This window comes from Squalius cephalus (genome assembly GCF_949319135.1).
Source record: "Squalius cephalus genome assembly, chromosome: 3".
Taxonomy (NCBI): domain Eukaryota; kingdom Metazoa; phylum Chordata; class Actinopteri; order Cypriniformes; family Leuciscidae; genus Squalius; species Squalius cephalus.
The window spans coordinates 39,281,573-39,299,758 of NC_137124.1; the positions used below are offsets into that span (position 1 = coordinate 39,281,573).

At 37.2% G+C, this 18,186-nt stretch overlaps 1 protein-coding gene across 18 annotated transcripts in view; it reads left to right on the forward strand.

Moving 5' to 3' along the window:
• Positions 1-18,186, forward strand: part of LOC307155820 (nuclear factor 1 B-type-like) — a 141,385-nt gene that overhangs the window by 9,420 nt on the left and 113,779 nt on the right. For 2 of the 18 annotated variants that reach the window (XM_079866783.1, XM_079866794.1), the window contains exon 1: positions 15,450-15,908. The exons of 7 other annotated variants lie outside the window; for them this stretch is intronic. In XM_079866783.1, coding sequence (XP_079722909.1) covers positions 15,891-15,908 — 18 coding nt within the window. In that variant the 5' untranslated portion in view covers positions 15,450-15,890. Of the gene's footprint in view, positions 1-15,445; positions 17,833-18,186 lie in introns of those variants that run through there. 9 more of the 18 variants (XM_079866800.1, XM_079866784.1, XM_079866799.1 and 6 more) reach the window with 9 other exon arrangements.

Consider the following 18,186-nt stretch of genomic DNA (forward strand, 5'->3'; position numbering starts at 1 on the left):
ATTAGAGTATTAGTAGACTGTTAGGTTAGGGTTAGGGTAAGTAGAATAAGTTTACTTGTACTTGCAAAGTTATTTAGTCAGTAGAATGTCTGTTGGAGGACCATCAAAATACTTTTTGGCAGTTTAAAAAGTGTTTTATATAGTTGTTATGGTCTCCAGGCACAGAGAGAGCAGGGGCTTGGATCTAGGTAAGCAACATTTATTTACAAAACTGAACTTCTACAATAATATAAAGCAAATATCTCAATAATAAAATAAATGTAGAGCACCATAACATAGACAATATCCGACATGTAACTGAACCCAACTGATAAATACACAGGACTAAGGGGCTGTTTACATAACATAATTTTCAACTAAAAACGTAAATATTTTTAAGCGTTTTGGCCATTGATTTACATGACAACAGCGTTTTGGGTACCTGAAAACGCAAACTTTTGAAAATTGGTTTCAAAGTGCAAATTAATGGTCTCTGTGTAAACTATAAAAACGTGAATCTCTGAAGACGATGACGTAATGCACATGCATATTACGTGATCAGTCTATAGTGTTTCATTGCCATCTAATGGCCTGGCAGCAGAATAAAGTGTTTTCAATGTGGAAATGCCGGATGGTCGAGGGAGCCCGGTGAAGCTATAAGGACGACAGTCCCAGGTGGAGCTGAGGGAGGGAGGAGCCAAGGTGGCGTTAAGTTAAGTTTTAAGTTTATTGTCCTTTTGGAAATTCTTTTGTGTCTGTGGTACCCTTCAGTCATCACCAACACCAAGTGACAAATAAAAACAAACATCAAAAATACAAAAGTACTTTACAAAATACAACTGACATCAACAACATCCCTCTTGCAACAGCAAAATCACTGCCATAAATGTAAATTGACAACTGTGATATCACAATAATTTATTTAACAGAGCTATACTGGAGGATATAAAAGATCTTTGTGCACAGGCAGTCCAAAAAAACGGTACACTATACCTTAAACCAGATGGTTGACTGGTTAATGGGCTGAGGTGGAGTGATGGGCTTGGTGGCCCAATTTGGTGCCAGGGGATCCCCTTGCCAAGGCGGAGCTGGTGACTGGAAGACCTTGGGCGGAACTGAGTTGCTGATTGGAGTCAACTGAGGAAGAGTCAAGAGACAGAAGGGAACCAGCGGAGGCAGGGCCGAGGAACTGGCTGTCTTGAGTAGAGGAGGCGGTAGAGGGAGGCTGAGTGCGACCATCAGAGACGCAGGACACTTTGAGCTGGGCGGGACCAATGGAGATGCAGGACACTTGGAGCTGGGCAGGACCAGCAGAAACTAGAAGACTAGAAGACACGAGGCGGATCCAAGTTACTGATTGGAGCCAACTGAGAAGGAGCCGAGGGACTGAAGGGAACCAGGGAGTGCCTCCGTCCTCCAGCACCCTGGCTCCACCTTGGCAGCTCTTCACCGAGGCCTCGCCTAGGCCTCCAGGACAAGGAACTGGCTGTCTTGAGTAGGGTTGGGTATCTAGAACCGGATTCAAAATTCCAAAAACCGGGGATTCGATAAGACACATTTTGATTCCTCTTATCAATTGCTTTGTGTGCATTTTAATATGACTTTAAATCTTTAAAGAGCAAGAAGATCCGAACGCTGTTTTCTTTGCTGCACACACATTCAAAACATGGGCACAGAAATTTATTTTAATGTGATTTTAAATTATTTAAGCGCAAGAAGACCTGCATGCTGTTTTCTGTGCTGCACACACACCCAAAGCACGCCCAGGAAAATGTGATTTTAATGTGATTTTAAGCCATTCAAGCACAAGAAGACCCTCACACTGTTTTCTGTGCTGCACACACATCCAAAGTGCATAAAGTAGAAAAAAAAAATCACGTAGTCTTCCAGGGGACAGCCATCTTGAGATGAGATCATGAGAGTGAGAGCAGTAGGTCTTTGGGCACTGTAAAAATAAAAGGTGCCTGGAGGAACCTTTTGGGGTTCTTCACTTTGCCACACCGGCGGAACCGTCTGTAGATCCTCTAGGCACCCTTTAAAAAGAGGTGGTTCTCTGAAGAACCACACAGGTTTCCTGAGGAACTCTAATATTAGGCACTGTGTGGAACCACTTTGGGTGCCTCCAGGAACCAAATGTCATTTTTTTTTTAATATTTAATTTCATGTTGTTACTATGGTTACCTTTAACTTCTATTATAATAAACAAATTGAACCAAATACAAAATAAGAATTGTTTATTACATATTTGATATTCATTTTTATACATACACTTCCATGCACATGGGAAAAAAAGCTAACAATTAATATCAATGAATACACAAAAAATATAATACATAAGCAACATGAATAATCAACCATACAATAGATAAACAAGAAAAGACATCTCAACAAAATGCATGGAAACACATATGTTCCACAAAATAAAACAATGTAAAAAAAAACAAACATTTTGACTAATTAAAAATGTCCATCTTCACTTAACTTTAAAACATTTGTGTTTCAGGTCGATGGTAAGTCTGACATCACTGTTTCCAAGTCCAAAAGCTCTATCAGATGCCAAAAACAAACAAACAAACAGTGCTAATATGCACTCATTGTGCTGTAATATTCCTGAAAATTATGATCCTAACCTTTATCTCTATACCGAAATCTCAGATGGTTAGTTATTCAGCTATTTTGATTCATAAAATGTTGAAGTCCGGGATGCCATGAGACTGGAGACTGTAATGTACACTATGGCTTTTGAAAAGCTTAAATGTGTGACTTGAATCAACAGTGTTCATAAATTGTTGTTGAGTATTCTCATGAAACAAGATAGAGGAAGTAGAGGCTTCGACCTGGAAACAGTATTAAGGTGCAGTAAAATGATCTGTTGTTCTGTGAATGTTCACTGGTGAATTCAGTCATTTCAATAAGAATTCACACGATCAGCAATTTCGTTTGTGGTCAAAAATGTCACTATGGGACCAAGTTGGTGTGAGGTACAGCAGATTCGTTTTCCGTTTGTTTTTCCTCTTTTCTGGTGGATGGTCCAAGCACTTCAGTGATTTTCAGGTCTACAGGAGGATTTTTATTCTTGATCAAACTTGTATTTCAGCTTACCGAGATCTCTGCAAAGTACAAAATGTACTGTTAGTAAGGTTATTAAACTGATAGTTGTGAAATTTAAATAATTTCCTAAGCCTTGTGACGTTCCAAACCTGTTTGACTTTCTGTCTGTGGAACCCAAAAGCAGATCTCAGGCATAATGTCACCCAGTCACCGATCGCTTACACTGTATGAAACACAAGCAGAAAATAGTGTAAATCATTCATGAAACCATTCTTATGTACACTTGTATGGTTCAATTCAATGAAACAATTTATGTAAAAATGGTTAAGCTCCAAAAATGTCCCAGAAAAGATCCTAAAAAGAATCAATGAGTTCACAACTCATGTGTTATGGGTTGTGTTGTAAGTCTTCTGGAGCCATATAATATTTTTTTCCTTTTTTTTTTTGTAGAAAAATAACAAACTTGAAGTTATAATTCAGAGTTAAAATGTCTTATTCAAATGCAAATAATAAAGATATAAGAAAAAATGCATAGCATTATTTGTGAACCAAACATGTGATATTATTTTTCTGAGTAACATTAATGAGATTTGAGAGCATGAGGGAAGATTTTCAGAGAAAAACTGATTAAAAAACACAAGTACACAGTCACAGTCAAACAATACAATTTCACACAGAGAAAGTTCATAGTAATAAAGTACAGCATGTGGTGCAGGTAACTTACTGTAATTCAATGTTGCCACTGAAATGTTTCAGATTATTTTAGAAATGGAATGGTTGTTCTGGGGAAACAAAAGAACAAAGCAAAATATTTATTGACCATAAATGGCTTTAAAATGGTATTTGAGAGAATGAGGGCACATGTAGTAAGTTAAAGTAAGGCTAAACAAACTTACTAAGGCTAAACAAAAACATACCAAACTATATTAACCTGCTTTTGTTATTCAGCTAAATTAGTTAGGCTATATCAGCAATTTGACGACACAATTGTAAGGAATATGTTGAACTGAATGACAAAATTAATCTAAGACAATACGTCAATAATTTCCATTTGTTCGTTAGATCAACGTAACGTTAGTTAACATTGCGGCTAAAACCTTCATACCAGATAGTGTGCCATAAACGAGGGGTAAACACTGTAAAAACGTAGTAATGTATAATAAATTTAGTTTATATATGTGTGTTTGAATATATAGTGAGTATACTCTGTATTTATATATATTTGGCGAGTTTACAAACCTTGTAATGGAGAGCCGAACAAACGGCGGAAGCTTTGATGAGGAGAGCCGTTACTTTCAAAGTTCAAACCCGATGACGTCGATCAGCTGAGCTTTGTTGCGCGCGAGCAGCGCGAGCATCACTGAAGCATCACTGAAGCGACGACAGCAGAGGAATAGCAGCAGTTTCGAATAAAATAAAACAGAATAAAACTCTCTCCTCCTGGTTCTTCTTCTTCATATTATTAATATTATTATTATTATGTTGTGTTTTTGCTTAAGGTTTAAATTATTTAATAAAGTAGGCCTATAGGCCTACTAAATAAATGCTACCCAAGTGAAAAAGAGGTAGGCTACTGTTAAATGTATCCTATTAAAAATGCATTTGTATTGTAGGTCTACTAAAAACACACTCAAGTACATTTTTAATACATTTAATAGTACGTCTTTTTCACCTGGGTATGTATACTGAATCAAACTTAAGTATAGCCTGTAATAATAATAATAATAACAATAATAATAGTAATAATAATAATAATAGGATAATAATAATCTTATTCTGGCCTCACTGAACCATTGGGTTCCTCCAGATGCTGGCTTTAACATAAGAGATCTTCCAGGAACCACTTAAATGTTAAAAGATCTTCCAATAACCCTTCTATCGCATTCAAGTTCCTCTATTTTCCCCCAAAGCACTTCGAGGTCTCATGGTAATGAAAAGGTGACTCCAGAACCTCTGAACTAAATACAAAGTGCTTAAAGGATCCCATAAGTTCCAGCAAGAACCTCAAAGATTGTCAATGCTCCTCCAGTAACCCTACTATAGGAGAAAGAGCTTTGAGGCACCAAAATTACATTTTGAAGTTCCTTGAGTATCCGACAGGATATTTGAGGCTCCTTTAGTTTTTACAGTGTAGAGGGGAACTGCTGATAGATCCATTAAATCTTCTCTAGGTCAGTAATCTGTTATGGTATGTAAGTGATGGGCACTTTCGAAACACTGCCTCATGAAGCTTCAAAATATTTACAAATATTTTGTTTCGAATCAGTGGTTCGGAGCGTGTGTCATACTGCTAAAGTCACGTGAATTTCAGTAAACGAGGGTTTATTACATCGCAACTGTTTAAAAATTTCAATGGTACATTGCTGGGGGGGGGGGGGGGGGGGGGTAGAATATAGTTAGAATATAGTTTTTACCTGATCTCTGATCAAGTTTTATACATTTGTAGACGTTTTAATGAGACGTTTGTATAATTAAAAAGAATAGTAGTAGTTAATAGTCTCTTACTGGCCTGTTTAGCTGAGCCATTGAGCCAAATTGCTAAAAGACCACATATACAGACACTTAATATTTATTGATATTAGATGATTAGTTAATTGCATTTCGTAGATTATACTTTCAATAAAACATTTGCAGTGGATGTATAAAAACTGTTTTTATGCATGTTTGGCCTGAGTTTTTGTTGCATTTAAACTGTTGCATTTCGACCAGCAGGCATCACCAGCGTGTGGTGTTTAGAATGGTTTGAAACAGTGAATAATTTTGCAAAGCAATTGGTTCAATTCATTAGAAGCTTTGAAAAGATTTGTTTCTCCCATCACTATATGGTATGCAAGCACAGAGAGAGCAGAGGCTTGGATCCAAGGCAGAAATCTTAATTTATTTACAAAACTAAACTTCTACAATAATACAAAGCAAAGATCTCAAGAAGAACACTAATATAGAGCACCATAAAATAGACAATAACCGACAAGTAACTGAACTCAACAGGAGGTATAAATAGAGATGGTCTCATTACTGGGAGATACAAGGGTTTGTGGCTCTACCATTAGAGAGAGCATAACAGCTAAATTGGATCATGTGTGCTTTGATAACCAAACACATTACAGCCTTGACGTATTTGAATTTCATTCAGAGTTGTGTGATAGTCGATCCCATAGAAATGAATGAGACTCTCTTCCATTGACATCCATTAAAAAAACGGCCTGTGGTCTCCTTTCCTGCAGGAGTTACACAGGTTTTTTTTCTAACCTTGCAGGTTTGCCTTTAATTGGCTTTGGTATAAATACAGGACTCCCATTTGAAACTAAAAATGTAAAAATTTTAATCATTTTGGACATTCATTTATATGACAACAGCGTTTTGGGTGCCTGAAAACGAAAACTTTTGTAAATGATTTTCAAAGTGCAAGTTTTTGAAAACGTTCACCGTGTAAACAAAAACATGAATCTCTGAAAATGATGACGTATTACATGTTTAGGGTTACTTGTTTACAATCTGTAGGATTTCATCACCATCTGATGTCCTGGCAGCAGAATACAGCATTTTTAGTCATTTTTGCAGATCCATCTGAATGAGGATCGTTTTGACAATGGTTTGACAATGGTCTGTACGCAGAAAACTCAAAGGAAAAACTTCTCCGTTTTAGGCATATCGTTGCTGTGCTGTGTAAACATACCCTAAATGAGTGTATTAACGAGGGACAGGTGAACACAATAGGTTACTATGGTAACAAACAGGCACACAATAGGGCACTAAGGGTACAGCCATTTGTAGTGGTGTCCGAAACCATAGTGGACGTTATTGAGTGCACTCATTCAATCCCACAATGCACCGCAATAATGAGTGTACAACCGATGTACACTCAATGGCTAGAGAATACCTATAAAGCACTGTGAGGGTTGTGCCGAACAAATTCCTGCGTCTCGCAAGAAGATGGCGCCCCAACTGTATCATCTATATATACAAAAATATTTAAGTAGTTTAAAAGTGTAGGGACACTGACTCAATTACATAATTCGCAGTGCTTCATGGGAGTGGACATGTGCTAAAAGTTATTTTGGCACAATTTGCTTGTTGTTGGTCTTATTCGTGGAGATTTCTTTGCAGCATCCTGGGTAATAGTTTCCCACTAGGACTTCCACTGTTAAATACGATTACTGACGGGTTCGGCTAAAGCATATTTCATTGATTAACAAACTCATAGCTCACAGTAGGTCTGTCTTTAATGGTTTGTAAGTTATCTTTTAGTAAATCAATTCCCTTAGAAAATGAATGGGATTTTTACTTCCGGAACTCAACTGTTGCCATTGACAATTGCCATCCTGTGGCCTCATGGGATAGTAAAGTGTCTACTGGCTGTGCACTTTAGAATCTTGTCAGAAGTAGAAAGTCATCTGGGTATTTTTCACTTACTGTTTTATGAATTCTGTGAATTTGGACATCCTTCTCTTTTTACATACTGTTTTTCTTCTACTATATACTAAGTATGCATATTCAGAATGCAACCAGATGATACCTTTAAGACTGTTAAGAAAAGGAGATAATACTTTCAGTCCTTTGGGAACACTGAGCAAGTGAATAAGGTACTCTCACATGTAGAGCATGTACACGTGGGGACTATTTTTAAAAAGCTTTGAAAAGGCTTATATGGATATGCACTATCAGTTAACTTATCTTTTAGAGATCAGATGTGGAGCATTTTGAAGAGAATGATCGACCAGGGGTTCTTTAACTGCTACAGCGATGTGTAGTCATGCCTGACAAATATCTGCTTGGGGCAATTAGGAAACAAAAGGCCTCTTTGTTCTAAACAGGGTTGGGGGGGTCGATGAGGGGACGTTAAGAAAGAAAGAAGGCTTGAGAGAGGAAAAAGAGAAGCGTCAAGGTATGGGCCAGAACTGCTGCATAGAGGAATGGTGTATAGATGTAACTTGACAACTTATATTAACTGATCTCAGAGCATAAGTTAAGATCATGAATTAAGGTCATCAATAATAAGTGTTTAGTAAAGGCTTTTAAGAGTTTTAAGAGTTTAATGTTAATTCTGTCAGGACCTCTATCATCAAATACGAATGACAATTAACATATGGTTTGGATTGGTGGTATGGTTCCATTCTGGGCGAGAACTCCCTGCACACCCATGCAGCCTATAGGATAAGAGCAGGGAGAGCAGCAATAACCCCCCTTAGGAACCAATGCCCATGCAGAACCAACATGAATGTATTGCAGATATCATTAATTCAAGATTTTAAAGTAAAACATAATTCGAGAATTTATTCTGATTTGAGGGGAATCAGAATGCCAAATCCTGACTGATGAGAGGAGGAGCTGGGGATGGAGGAGGGTAATTAGCTCCTGAGAAATGCAATAGCTGCTGATAATACTGAAGGAGCTTATATATGTATACAGTGATAGGCGTCGTATTCCTATAGGTAGACGTGGATATATCTGAGAGTCAGCTGATGCGAGTTTGACTAATGTGACCTGCCAGATGCTACGTTTAATCTCCATCAGATCAATTCACATTTATTTGTATAGCGCTTTTCACAATAGCTACAAATCGTTTCAAAGCAGCTTTACAGAAAAATGCATGTCAACATTACAATTTAGAGTGATCTGTTATCAGAGGTGAGATGACTGTGTCCAAGTAATGTATTTCAGCAAGGTACATATCATGCAGTTAGCTAACAAGGTATTAAATTTAAGGCAGAAACAATGAGCTCACTGAAGTAATAAATTACATGTTGTCAACATAATGATTACAATATATAGAAATTTAGCATTGGTGCATGTTGATTTTGAGTTAAGACCTCGCAGGAGTTGGAGTCATCTACATTGTTCAGTTCTAGATCAGACAGTGTTTTTTTTTTTTTTAAAGCTCATTAAGATGAAAGATCAACAAAAAATATTGTAGAAAAAGTCACTAATTCATTCAATTCACGCTTGCTTTCAAACCTAAATGCCTTCTGAGACCTGAGGATATATAATGATTATATTATTTATTGTTTATACCTGCAGCATTTTCATGAGAAGAGTCATGCCAACATAATCTACAAGTATTCTACAAGTATTAAAACTCTAGACAGTGCTACTGTTAATATATATATATATATATATATATATATATATATATATATATATATATATATATATATATACGAAGAGGTGTTAGTGAGGCCAGCAGGGGGTGCTCACCCTGTGGTCTGTGTGGGTCCTAATGCCCCAGTGTAGTGATGGGGACACTATACTGTCAAAGAGCACCGTCCTTCGGATGAGACGTAAAACCGAGGTCCTGACTCTCTGTTGTCATTAAAAATCCCAGGATGTCTTTCGAAAAGAGTAGGGGTGTAACCCCGGCATCCTGGCCAAATTTGCCCAGTGGCCTCTGTCCATCATGGCCTCCTAATCATCCCCATAATACTGATTGGCTTCATCACTGTCTCCTCTCCACCAGTAAGCTGGTGTGTGGTGGGCGTTCTGGCGCAATATGGCTGCCGTCGCATCATCCAGGTGGATGCTGAACATTGGTGGTGGTTGAGGAGATCCCCCGTTCTATGTAAAGCGCTTTGAGTGACGAGAAAAGCGCTATATAAATGTAATGAATTATTATTATTATTATTATATATATATATATATATATATATATATATATATATATATAAAAAAAATTATTTATTTTTTTTCTCACAAAGAACTGAGGCTTTAAGCATTTCATGTTTATTAATCTTGCTGTAATGCTTAACTCCATTTATATGTTTCAGTGCTCAACTATCCAGTGCCAACTGATAATAACATATTGAAATATACACAAAGTCCTATTATCTACAGACAGAAGAGTTAAACATTTTAAGGTAAATGGACTGTCTGATGACAACATGATACAACAATAGTTCAGTGTATTACGTATACAGTGGACGTTTAAACACCATAATTGTTATGGTAACTGATCGGATTTTGATCACCTCTACAGAGAATCTTACTTCTGTACTCTTAAAGTTTAATTGTACATCTTTGCTCTAATTTCTTGGAGTACTTATACAGTACTCGATATTGCACATGTTGAAATTATTGGTAGTCCTATCATTCATACTCTTTCACACAGGCTTTTAATGTGGTGTGATCACTAGAAAACAACTTTAGTCGTTATTTTTGATGCTGTTTGTGGAGGAAACCCTGTTTAGTGAAAATGAAAGATTAAAAATCAGACCGCGAAGTTGTGGCTAATGAAGATGCACATTATTACAGGAACATGTGTTCAGAGACCAGACAAAGGCCTGCAGGGATGCACATTTCATGCGACATAGGTGCATACTTGTCCTGTCAATCAAGACCCATTGAAGTGAGGAGTGAGACAGATGCACATAGAGAGAGAAAGCAAGTACACAGCAGTTTTGCCTGACTCTTCTGTGGAGGCCTGCTGCTTCTTTCTCAAAGCTGAGGGATTTGCAATGCATGCACGGGTGTGTGTGTGTGTGTGTGAGTAAGTGTGAATGGAACGCAATGGTTTTGGCAGGATTCCATGTTCACTATATAAGCTTTCTCCTTGTTTATTTGAGTGTGCGTCTCATTGTTGCTCTTTGTTCTTGGTTGCTGGTTTGTGGTGGCGAGGAATAAGGACAGTCTTTCATGGTTACAGGTGCATAAGAGCTCCCTCTGCATGGTTTTGAGTGTTTTTTTTGTTTTGTTTTTATGTAAGTGTGTGATATTTCTTTCAAGACTGATCACATGGCAAAGAGAAAGGAAACAAGAAAACTAACATTAAATAAAAATGACATTGTAACAAAGGACATGTACATGTTTCTTTAAATTCATGTCACTACATTTCAGTGAACGTGTAAAAGAAAAAAGAAATTTAAATAATAATAATAATTAACAATACCTCGATTGGTTTGGGTAATTATTGATTCATTTTCACAGCATTTCTACTGAATAACATTATCTGGCCGTTTTAGTCTTTGCCATCTCAGTAACAGCAGTGTATAGAATTACTACAGGTGCAGTAGTCTCAAACGAACACAGTAAGGTAATTAATCAGTCTTCATCTCTGCCAAGTTTTCCTTGATCCATTTGTAGGCAGTGGTTTTATATACATAGTCGTTTGCTGCCCTCTGGTGCTTAAATCATCGGGTGCGTACAGATTAAAACTGCACTTACAGAAACATACTAAAACATATAGGTCAGGCAGATGTTGGTTATGCTTTTATGGTCCACTTTGCCATCACTGTGAAATGAAGAAGAAAAAAAAAGATTATGAATGAACACGAATTATTTTAAATAAATAGAGTTGTAGGAATGTTACCAAGTCGAAGACAGTTGGCTACATGGTAGGCTGCTAGGCTATATAATGTCACATTTTAGGGGATTTACATAGATTTTTATTTAGCGTTTTCATGAACACATAATTTTGTCTCTCAAAAGAAAAGACTAACTGAGTAAATATCTGTCGTGTCCCGGACTCGAACCGGGGTTGCTGCGGCTACAACGCAGAGTAGCCTACTAACCACTATACAATTACGGCACAGTGCTGGTATGCCACTCGACCAGCAATTCACTGTCGCATCCGTGTGGGCTGAATGGAAACTGCGTTGTACACTTCCCAATTTAATTTCTATGACTAGGTTGCCTACATCGTTATCGCTCTCTTCTGCCTTCGACAAACGAGGTTATTTGCAAATTGTAAAATCGACAGAGAGCAAATATTTTATTCTGTTTACGTTTTTATATAACCAAAAGCAATAACCAGCATTATTCGTGCTGTTTAAAAGTTCATACGATTTTTTTTTTTTCAGTGAAGGTTATCCAGGTTAATGTAGGATGTCACTTTGAGTTTAGGCTATAGATAGACCGACAACCGCAATGTTCTCTAACAATATGTTACCAGCCAGCTGTACCTGACACGTTGTGGCTTTTACTATCTATCACTAATAAATCACGTACAACTGTAAAAGCTACTACTTAACTTATTTTCCTGCCGTGACCCGGATTCGAACCGAAGTTATTGTGGCCACAACGCAAAGTACTAACCACTATACGATCACGGAGATAAGCGTTTAAGGATCAGTAGTCACACTAGACGTACGATTACGATGTAACCCTATAAAAACAGAACAAGGATATTGTTATTAATACAGTATTAATGTTTTAAAGCATTAAAGTAACAAATATGTCGCTATGAGACGTCATTACATATGTCAAAATCTGCGGACTTTACTTAATGTTTCACGTGTGGCTTCAAGTAGCTATGATGTTGGCACTCTGTGATATTGTTTTTAAAGTAGGCCTATTAAACCGCAAAATTAAAGCGAATACATTGTCAAAACAGCTGTTACAAGGTAGCCTAAGCTTTACATGTTTCTACACCATTATAAGGAGACAAAGTGTTTTTTGGAACGAGTGAATGAATGGAACTTGAACAGAGCAGAGCGAGGTCACTGGCGCGTGCTCCTATGTGAGTTTCACAGCTCCTGCATTCTTACGTTCGAGGAGGATTCAGTCTACATGTTATTTTGTAAATTATGAAAATGCGTCTTGAGAAAGTGTTCATCTAATACACTATGATTTGTTTCACATCACCCCGTTTGCAATCTAGGCCCGCTGATACAAATATGGCGTTGTGGCGCAATATGAAAAAGCGTTCCGACATAATTATAATCCTATGTATAGGCTATCTTAAAAGCAAAGACACTAAAAGAAGACTCAGAAAATAGGCTACCAATAGCAGAATATTCGACAAACGCTTTACCTGGTTTGCAATTTTGCACCGAGCAAACAATGATGATGTTGAATTTAGCACTGCAGAGAGCTTGGTCGATACATGTGAAATATTAAATGGAATTATATCCTGAATTTGAATGGTCATCAATTGTTCTCAAAATATATTTTTTCTGACATATTTCTCATTCCACACAATAATCTTGTTAAAATTAAACAAAAAATAAATAAATAAATAAAAATAAAAAACACCACAATAAATGCGCAGTTTTTCATTCTTATAAAAAAGAGAAACACTACCCGTCCTACCAAACTACAGTGTGCCTTGACTGAAAATATCTTATTGATATAAAAATAATAATAAAATAAATATGAATTATTGATTAACATAGACTATTTTAATTCTGGCTCAAAACAAATCGAAGCACTAGAATAAATGTGGCATTCATTAATATTACATTTAGAATACTGCTAATTCATGGGAAAGAAGCTCTCATAGGCTTTGTCTCGGAGTGAAATGCTAAAATGGAAATCATGCTAGAAATTAGGCTAGTTACCTTACAATATATATATATATATATATATATATATATATATATATATATATATATATATATATATATATATATATATTTTTTTTTTTTTTTTTTTTACCTTTGCAACATATCGCGCAACTATGACGTAAAAAGCGGGCATATGGGATCATGGAATCATATGGGTCATCTTCAAGCCGGTCGTGTGTCTCTTTGCTACCCGGTAGACTTTAAAAGGGTGGTGTCGTTTATTCAAAAGCAGCAGGTCATTGTTTTGCATTAAATGTACATTTCGCAACTTAACCGTTTACCAGTTTTAAAAATCTATTTGCACGTTAAAGCAACGATATTTTTAAAACAATAAATATAATCGATGAAGCATAAGTAATAAGCAAATAATATTCACTCGTAGGACTTGAATGCTTACTACTGAAAAGCAATATAACTTTCCTAACCCGTGAAAACACGAAAACACGTTTTAATCGAAAGGAACGGAATATTTTTGATATTTTCTAGAGACATTATAAACGAAATATCGCCTTGATACAGCAACCCACCGATGCACCAGCTATAGGCTACACAACGCAGCCTAAGTAAAAACGACAATTAATGACTAGAAAAGTTTGGCTTCGAGCGTCTGGAGTCGAGAGAATAGAATAGCCTATCTGTACATGAAATGTAGTGAACTTACGGAGGCAGTATCGAGGCTCGCTGCGCGCACACGGCACATAGGCTATCCAAACTCATGTGGAACTTGACAGGCACAAGTGAACAGATCTCTAAAATCTTCAGGACATCGATATTTCTATATGTTAATAATGATTCCATGTCCTCCGCTCGCCACTGAAATTGCCAAAGTTTACGTCTAAGAATTTGGAGCCCTTTCGCTTCATTTCGTATCACACTCCACCTACTCGATATAGCCTAATGCTCCAACAAGCCCTTGTGTTTGTTGATTCAAACACAGGGCTTGTTTGTTTGTCTTTACAAGTGTGACAGCGCATAGAATAAACGATTCATTCTATATAAGTCGTTTATCTTGACAGATACAGTGAGTTAGCCACGAGTGCAGTCACAACCAAAACGAACTTTTCGACGTGACAACTTGTCATGCAGAGCAAAGATGACAATCCAGGTTATAAAACGAAACCTGTTATAAAGGTCTGTCTATCGAAGAGATAAAAAATAGAATGTATGATAGCCTCATTAAATTTATTCTGTAGAAATTATAGAAACAACAGCTAAAAATGTCATTAACAAAATTAGGAACGATTAAACAATTTATTTGTCATATTACATGCAGCGCTTAATGTATAGGCTAAGTGAGGCGGATTTCTGCTTTGCTCGATTGACTTAAATGTACAAATTTGTAAAGACCTAAATGACAGACCAAATGAGTTGTTTTGTTGAGATCACCACTGAATAGCATGTCTTGTGGCATATAGACAAAAATGAATTAGTCAGAATTGCTAATCATTCGGATTCATTGCTGTCTGTTATATGATTAGCCTACACTTTTTTATTTACAGGTGACGTGAATAATCATAAACTGTTTTATTACTACTATCTTTTAATAATGTCTCATTTAATGGCCCCGGTAAACACGCTCAAATTAATGCGTGTTTCATCCATGTTGTTGGAGTCGTGTGTGTGTGCGCGCGCGCGGGGGGCGCACTGGTGTTCTGGTCTGGATCAATGCCATCATTGTGCTCTCTAACAGTGGTGACTTTCTCTGCTATATCATTCAAAATCTTAACAATGGTTTAGTAATACAGCCTATAGACAGTATATAAGACAGTATATATTTCTACCGATTTAAAGATTGTTTAGCTGTTATTAAAAAGTAATCAAAGTTTAACAATGCTAAACAATGTGGTTTGAGATTATGTCAAAAATCGAGCACACATTGTATGAAGGGGAAGAAGTGTGAAAATCGTTATTATTAATTTATTTAAATAATTTCTTTAAACAATAGCTACTAATTGCTACTAATTTAGTAGGGATTTATTTGCTTTAATGTCTGTACATAAGGAAATATTCTTAATCCCCAAGGCCAAAATGCACAGAGGAATTTGATCTATCTTCAGCCACTAGTCTAACTTGCGCTCGGTCTCGCTTTGATGGGACTTGGTCAATGTTAATATGCAAATAGTGACACTGTCTGCCGAGCGGAAGTGAGGGGCCTAGGGCATGGAACGGCGAGCGGAGCTCCACCGGTGCGCCAGCCAATCAGAAACAACGATGTAATTCCAAATGCGCAGCTACATTTGGCTGCTGCCAGCGAGCAACAGCGACGACAGACAGAGAAAGTGAAGGCGCAGACCTACCCACTTCCAAAAAACTCAGCCTATTCTGGACCGCGTTCAACTCAACCACCAAAAGCTATCCAAAAGACTGACTTGCAGAGGAAGGAAGATAAAAAAATATCTGAGGTGCTCGCTGACTTGATTTTGCCGCCTGTCTGCCAAGAATTCGCTTCCGGTGTTCATTTTTATAAGCACTACAACGTGAAACGAAAAGAGAGAGAGAGAAAAAAAAAAAATTTTTTTTTAACTTGAGACATGTGAGCGTACCGGCTTCTATTTCGTCCGGCCTCCAGGAACCCCCTTCAATTCCATGCAATACAGTGCAATGGTACGTTATGATAGAAAACACTGTCTTACTAACATTTGTGAATATTGTGCTGTGTTGCGCGTATGTAACCTCAACAGAGCAATAGCTTTACGTTTCAATATTGAACTGAACAAGACACTATAAAACTGCAGAAAAAATTATCGTAATGTTGGATTGTTTATGTCATGCATTGGCAGACGTCCTATATGGGTCATATTGTGTAAGAAGTCGAGTTTGTGCCTCTTGGCATGCATCCTGTGTTAGCTCAAACTCTCCCCAATTGAATAGCCGTGCGCTTCTGGCACGGAGCAGCGGCGTGAATACCTGGACAAGCCGTGCTGATATTTACTCACACTGTCATTTAAATGCTTGTCTGGGGGCTGTTTTACGTAGTGACACTTGCATTGACACTATTTAACTCTGTAACTTTGTTCTTTGATACTTTAAAACATTACGTTATGTACACGTAGATGTTTGTTTGCACGTCCATAAACCGATTCATTGTTTTACCATGAACATTGGACTTTGTTGCGTTGCGCTTTTGTTGCGGTCCATTGTAGTTACATTTTAGTAATGGACTCGGTGTCCTTCATAAAGTCTTTGTTGAGCCTTGTTGACTTATGAGTTGGACTGAGGGGGTGGGCTTTGACTTCGACACAAGATGCCGTCATTTCGATGTAACGCGAAGGGAATCATTAGGCTATCTGTCCAACAAACAGACTGGCCCTGTGCTCTTCTCTTACTGGGATACGTGATAGAACCGTATGCAGTACTGCTGTTGATTTCTCTCTTTTCTCGCACAATTTAAACCGTTGTCATGTTGGCTACTGCTCTTTTAAAAAGCACAGAAATAACATTGAACATTGATAAACTAATTAATTTATTCAGTTTGGAGTTATTTAGCATATTAACGCTGCAGGCCCACACTTACATTTGCGCCATTTGTTAATCGTGCTTTTCCAAGCGTATGATATCATTTTAAAGCCTTTATGTTTTTTAAGTAATGCCATATCTCAGTATTGGTTTGTAATAGCTGATAGTGAAAGTAAACTTAACCAACGAAAGTCTAGACAAAGTAGGCTAGTCGAAATTTCTTTATATCCCCTGATATGATTTGATCATAAGCATCATATTTTGTTTTTATTAAGACGACGCCTGTATAAAATGTAATCAAAGTCAAAGGCACAATCAATTCATGAGATGTTTTCATTTGCAATTGAAGAAGCCAGCAAAAATCTTATACTGTAGGCTATATTGGGCTCGCTTCATCGTGTTTCATAGTTTTACATGCCTGCTCAAAGTCCTCACAACATAAAAATGACATTTGGATAAAAAGTAGGAAATTGCTTAAATCTTTGTCAATGTCACGGAGGTGTAATCGAGGTGGGCTGGAGATATGGGATATGCGCTTGCTGGAAGAGGAGGAGTATGACTGTGTAGCCTAATTAAAGGCGAAAAAAAATCTTCAGACTGATTTGTTAGGCTCCAGCAGACTAGAGGGTGTTACCGGCCCATATTATATCAAGTTTGAAAAGCAAACACATGATCAGAAATTAGGCGCCTTCAAGTTTTCTTATTGCACGTGTTATAGGCTATATTATTCAAGATTCCTATTTGAAACTCGGCTCTCAGATTCCGGTAGCTTTTTACTCAGCGGCGGGATCACCTCACGCGCTGTGGATGCGTCTAGATTCACTCCGTTTACAATCTTTTGTGCTCTTAAATAGACGTCGGGATCGGTTAAATGCAAAGTGTGGGATTTCCAGTTGTTCTCTGTTGCCGGATAAGAGCGTGTTTTTTTGAATGAGGATATCAGGTCTTACTCAAACGTGCACGGAGCAGCACGGGCTCTGAAGAATGAAGCGATAATATCAATCATCTGATACCCTTCAGGACTTTGATAACCGCGCGATCTACGATGTATTCGCCGATTTGTCTCACACAGGTATATTTTATATATTTTTTGAATTATCACTGAGTAGCCTACTAGGTAATTCTTTATACTTAATTGTGTACATTATTCATTGCATGTGCTTTTGGTTAATTTAAAAATTGCTGCAGTTATAGGCTATTTCGCATTTATTGTAGCCTACACTTCCCTCTTGTCTTTTTAAGTGTTAAGTATTGTATTTGAACAACTTCTTCGACGTCGTGTCTTACAAAAAGCACGTGAGAAAATCGATTCATTTAAACTTAACGGCAACCTTTAAAATCACTCAAGAAAATAAATAATCAAATTAGAAGGAAGAAGTCGTTTTTAAATTCATCAAAGAACCTTTTATTCTCTAGTTCTTTAGAA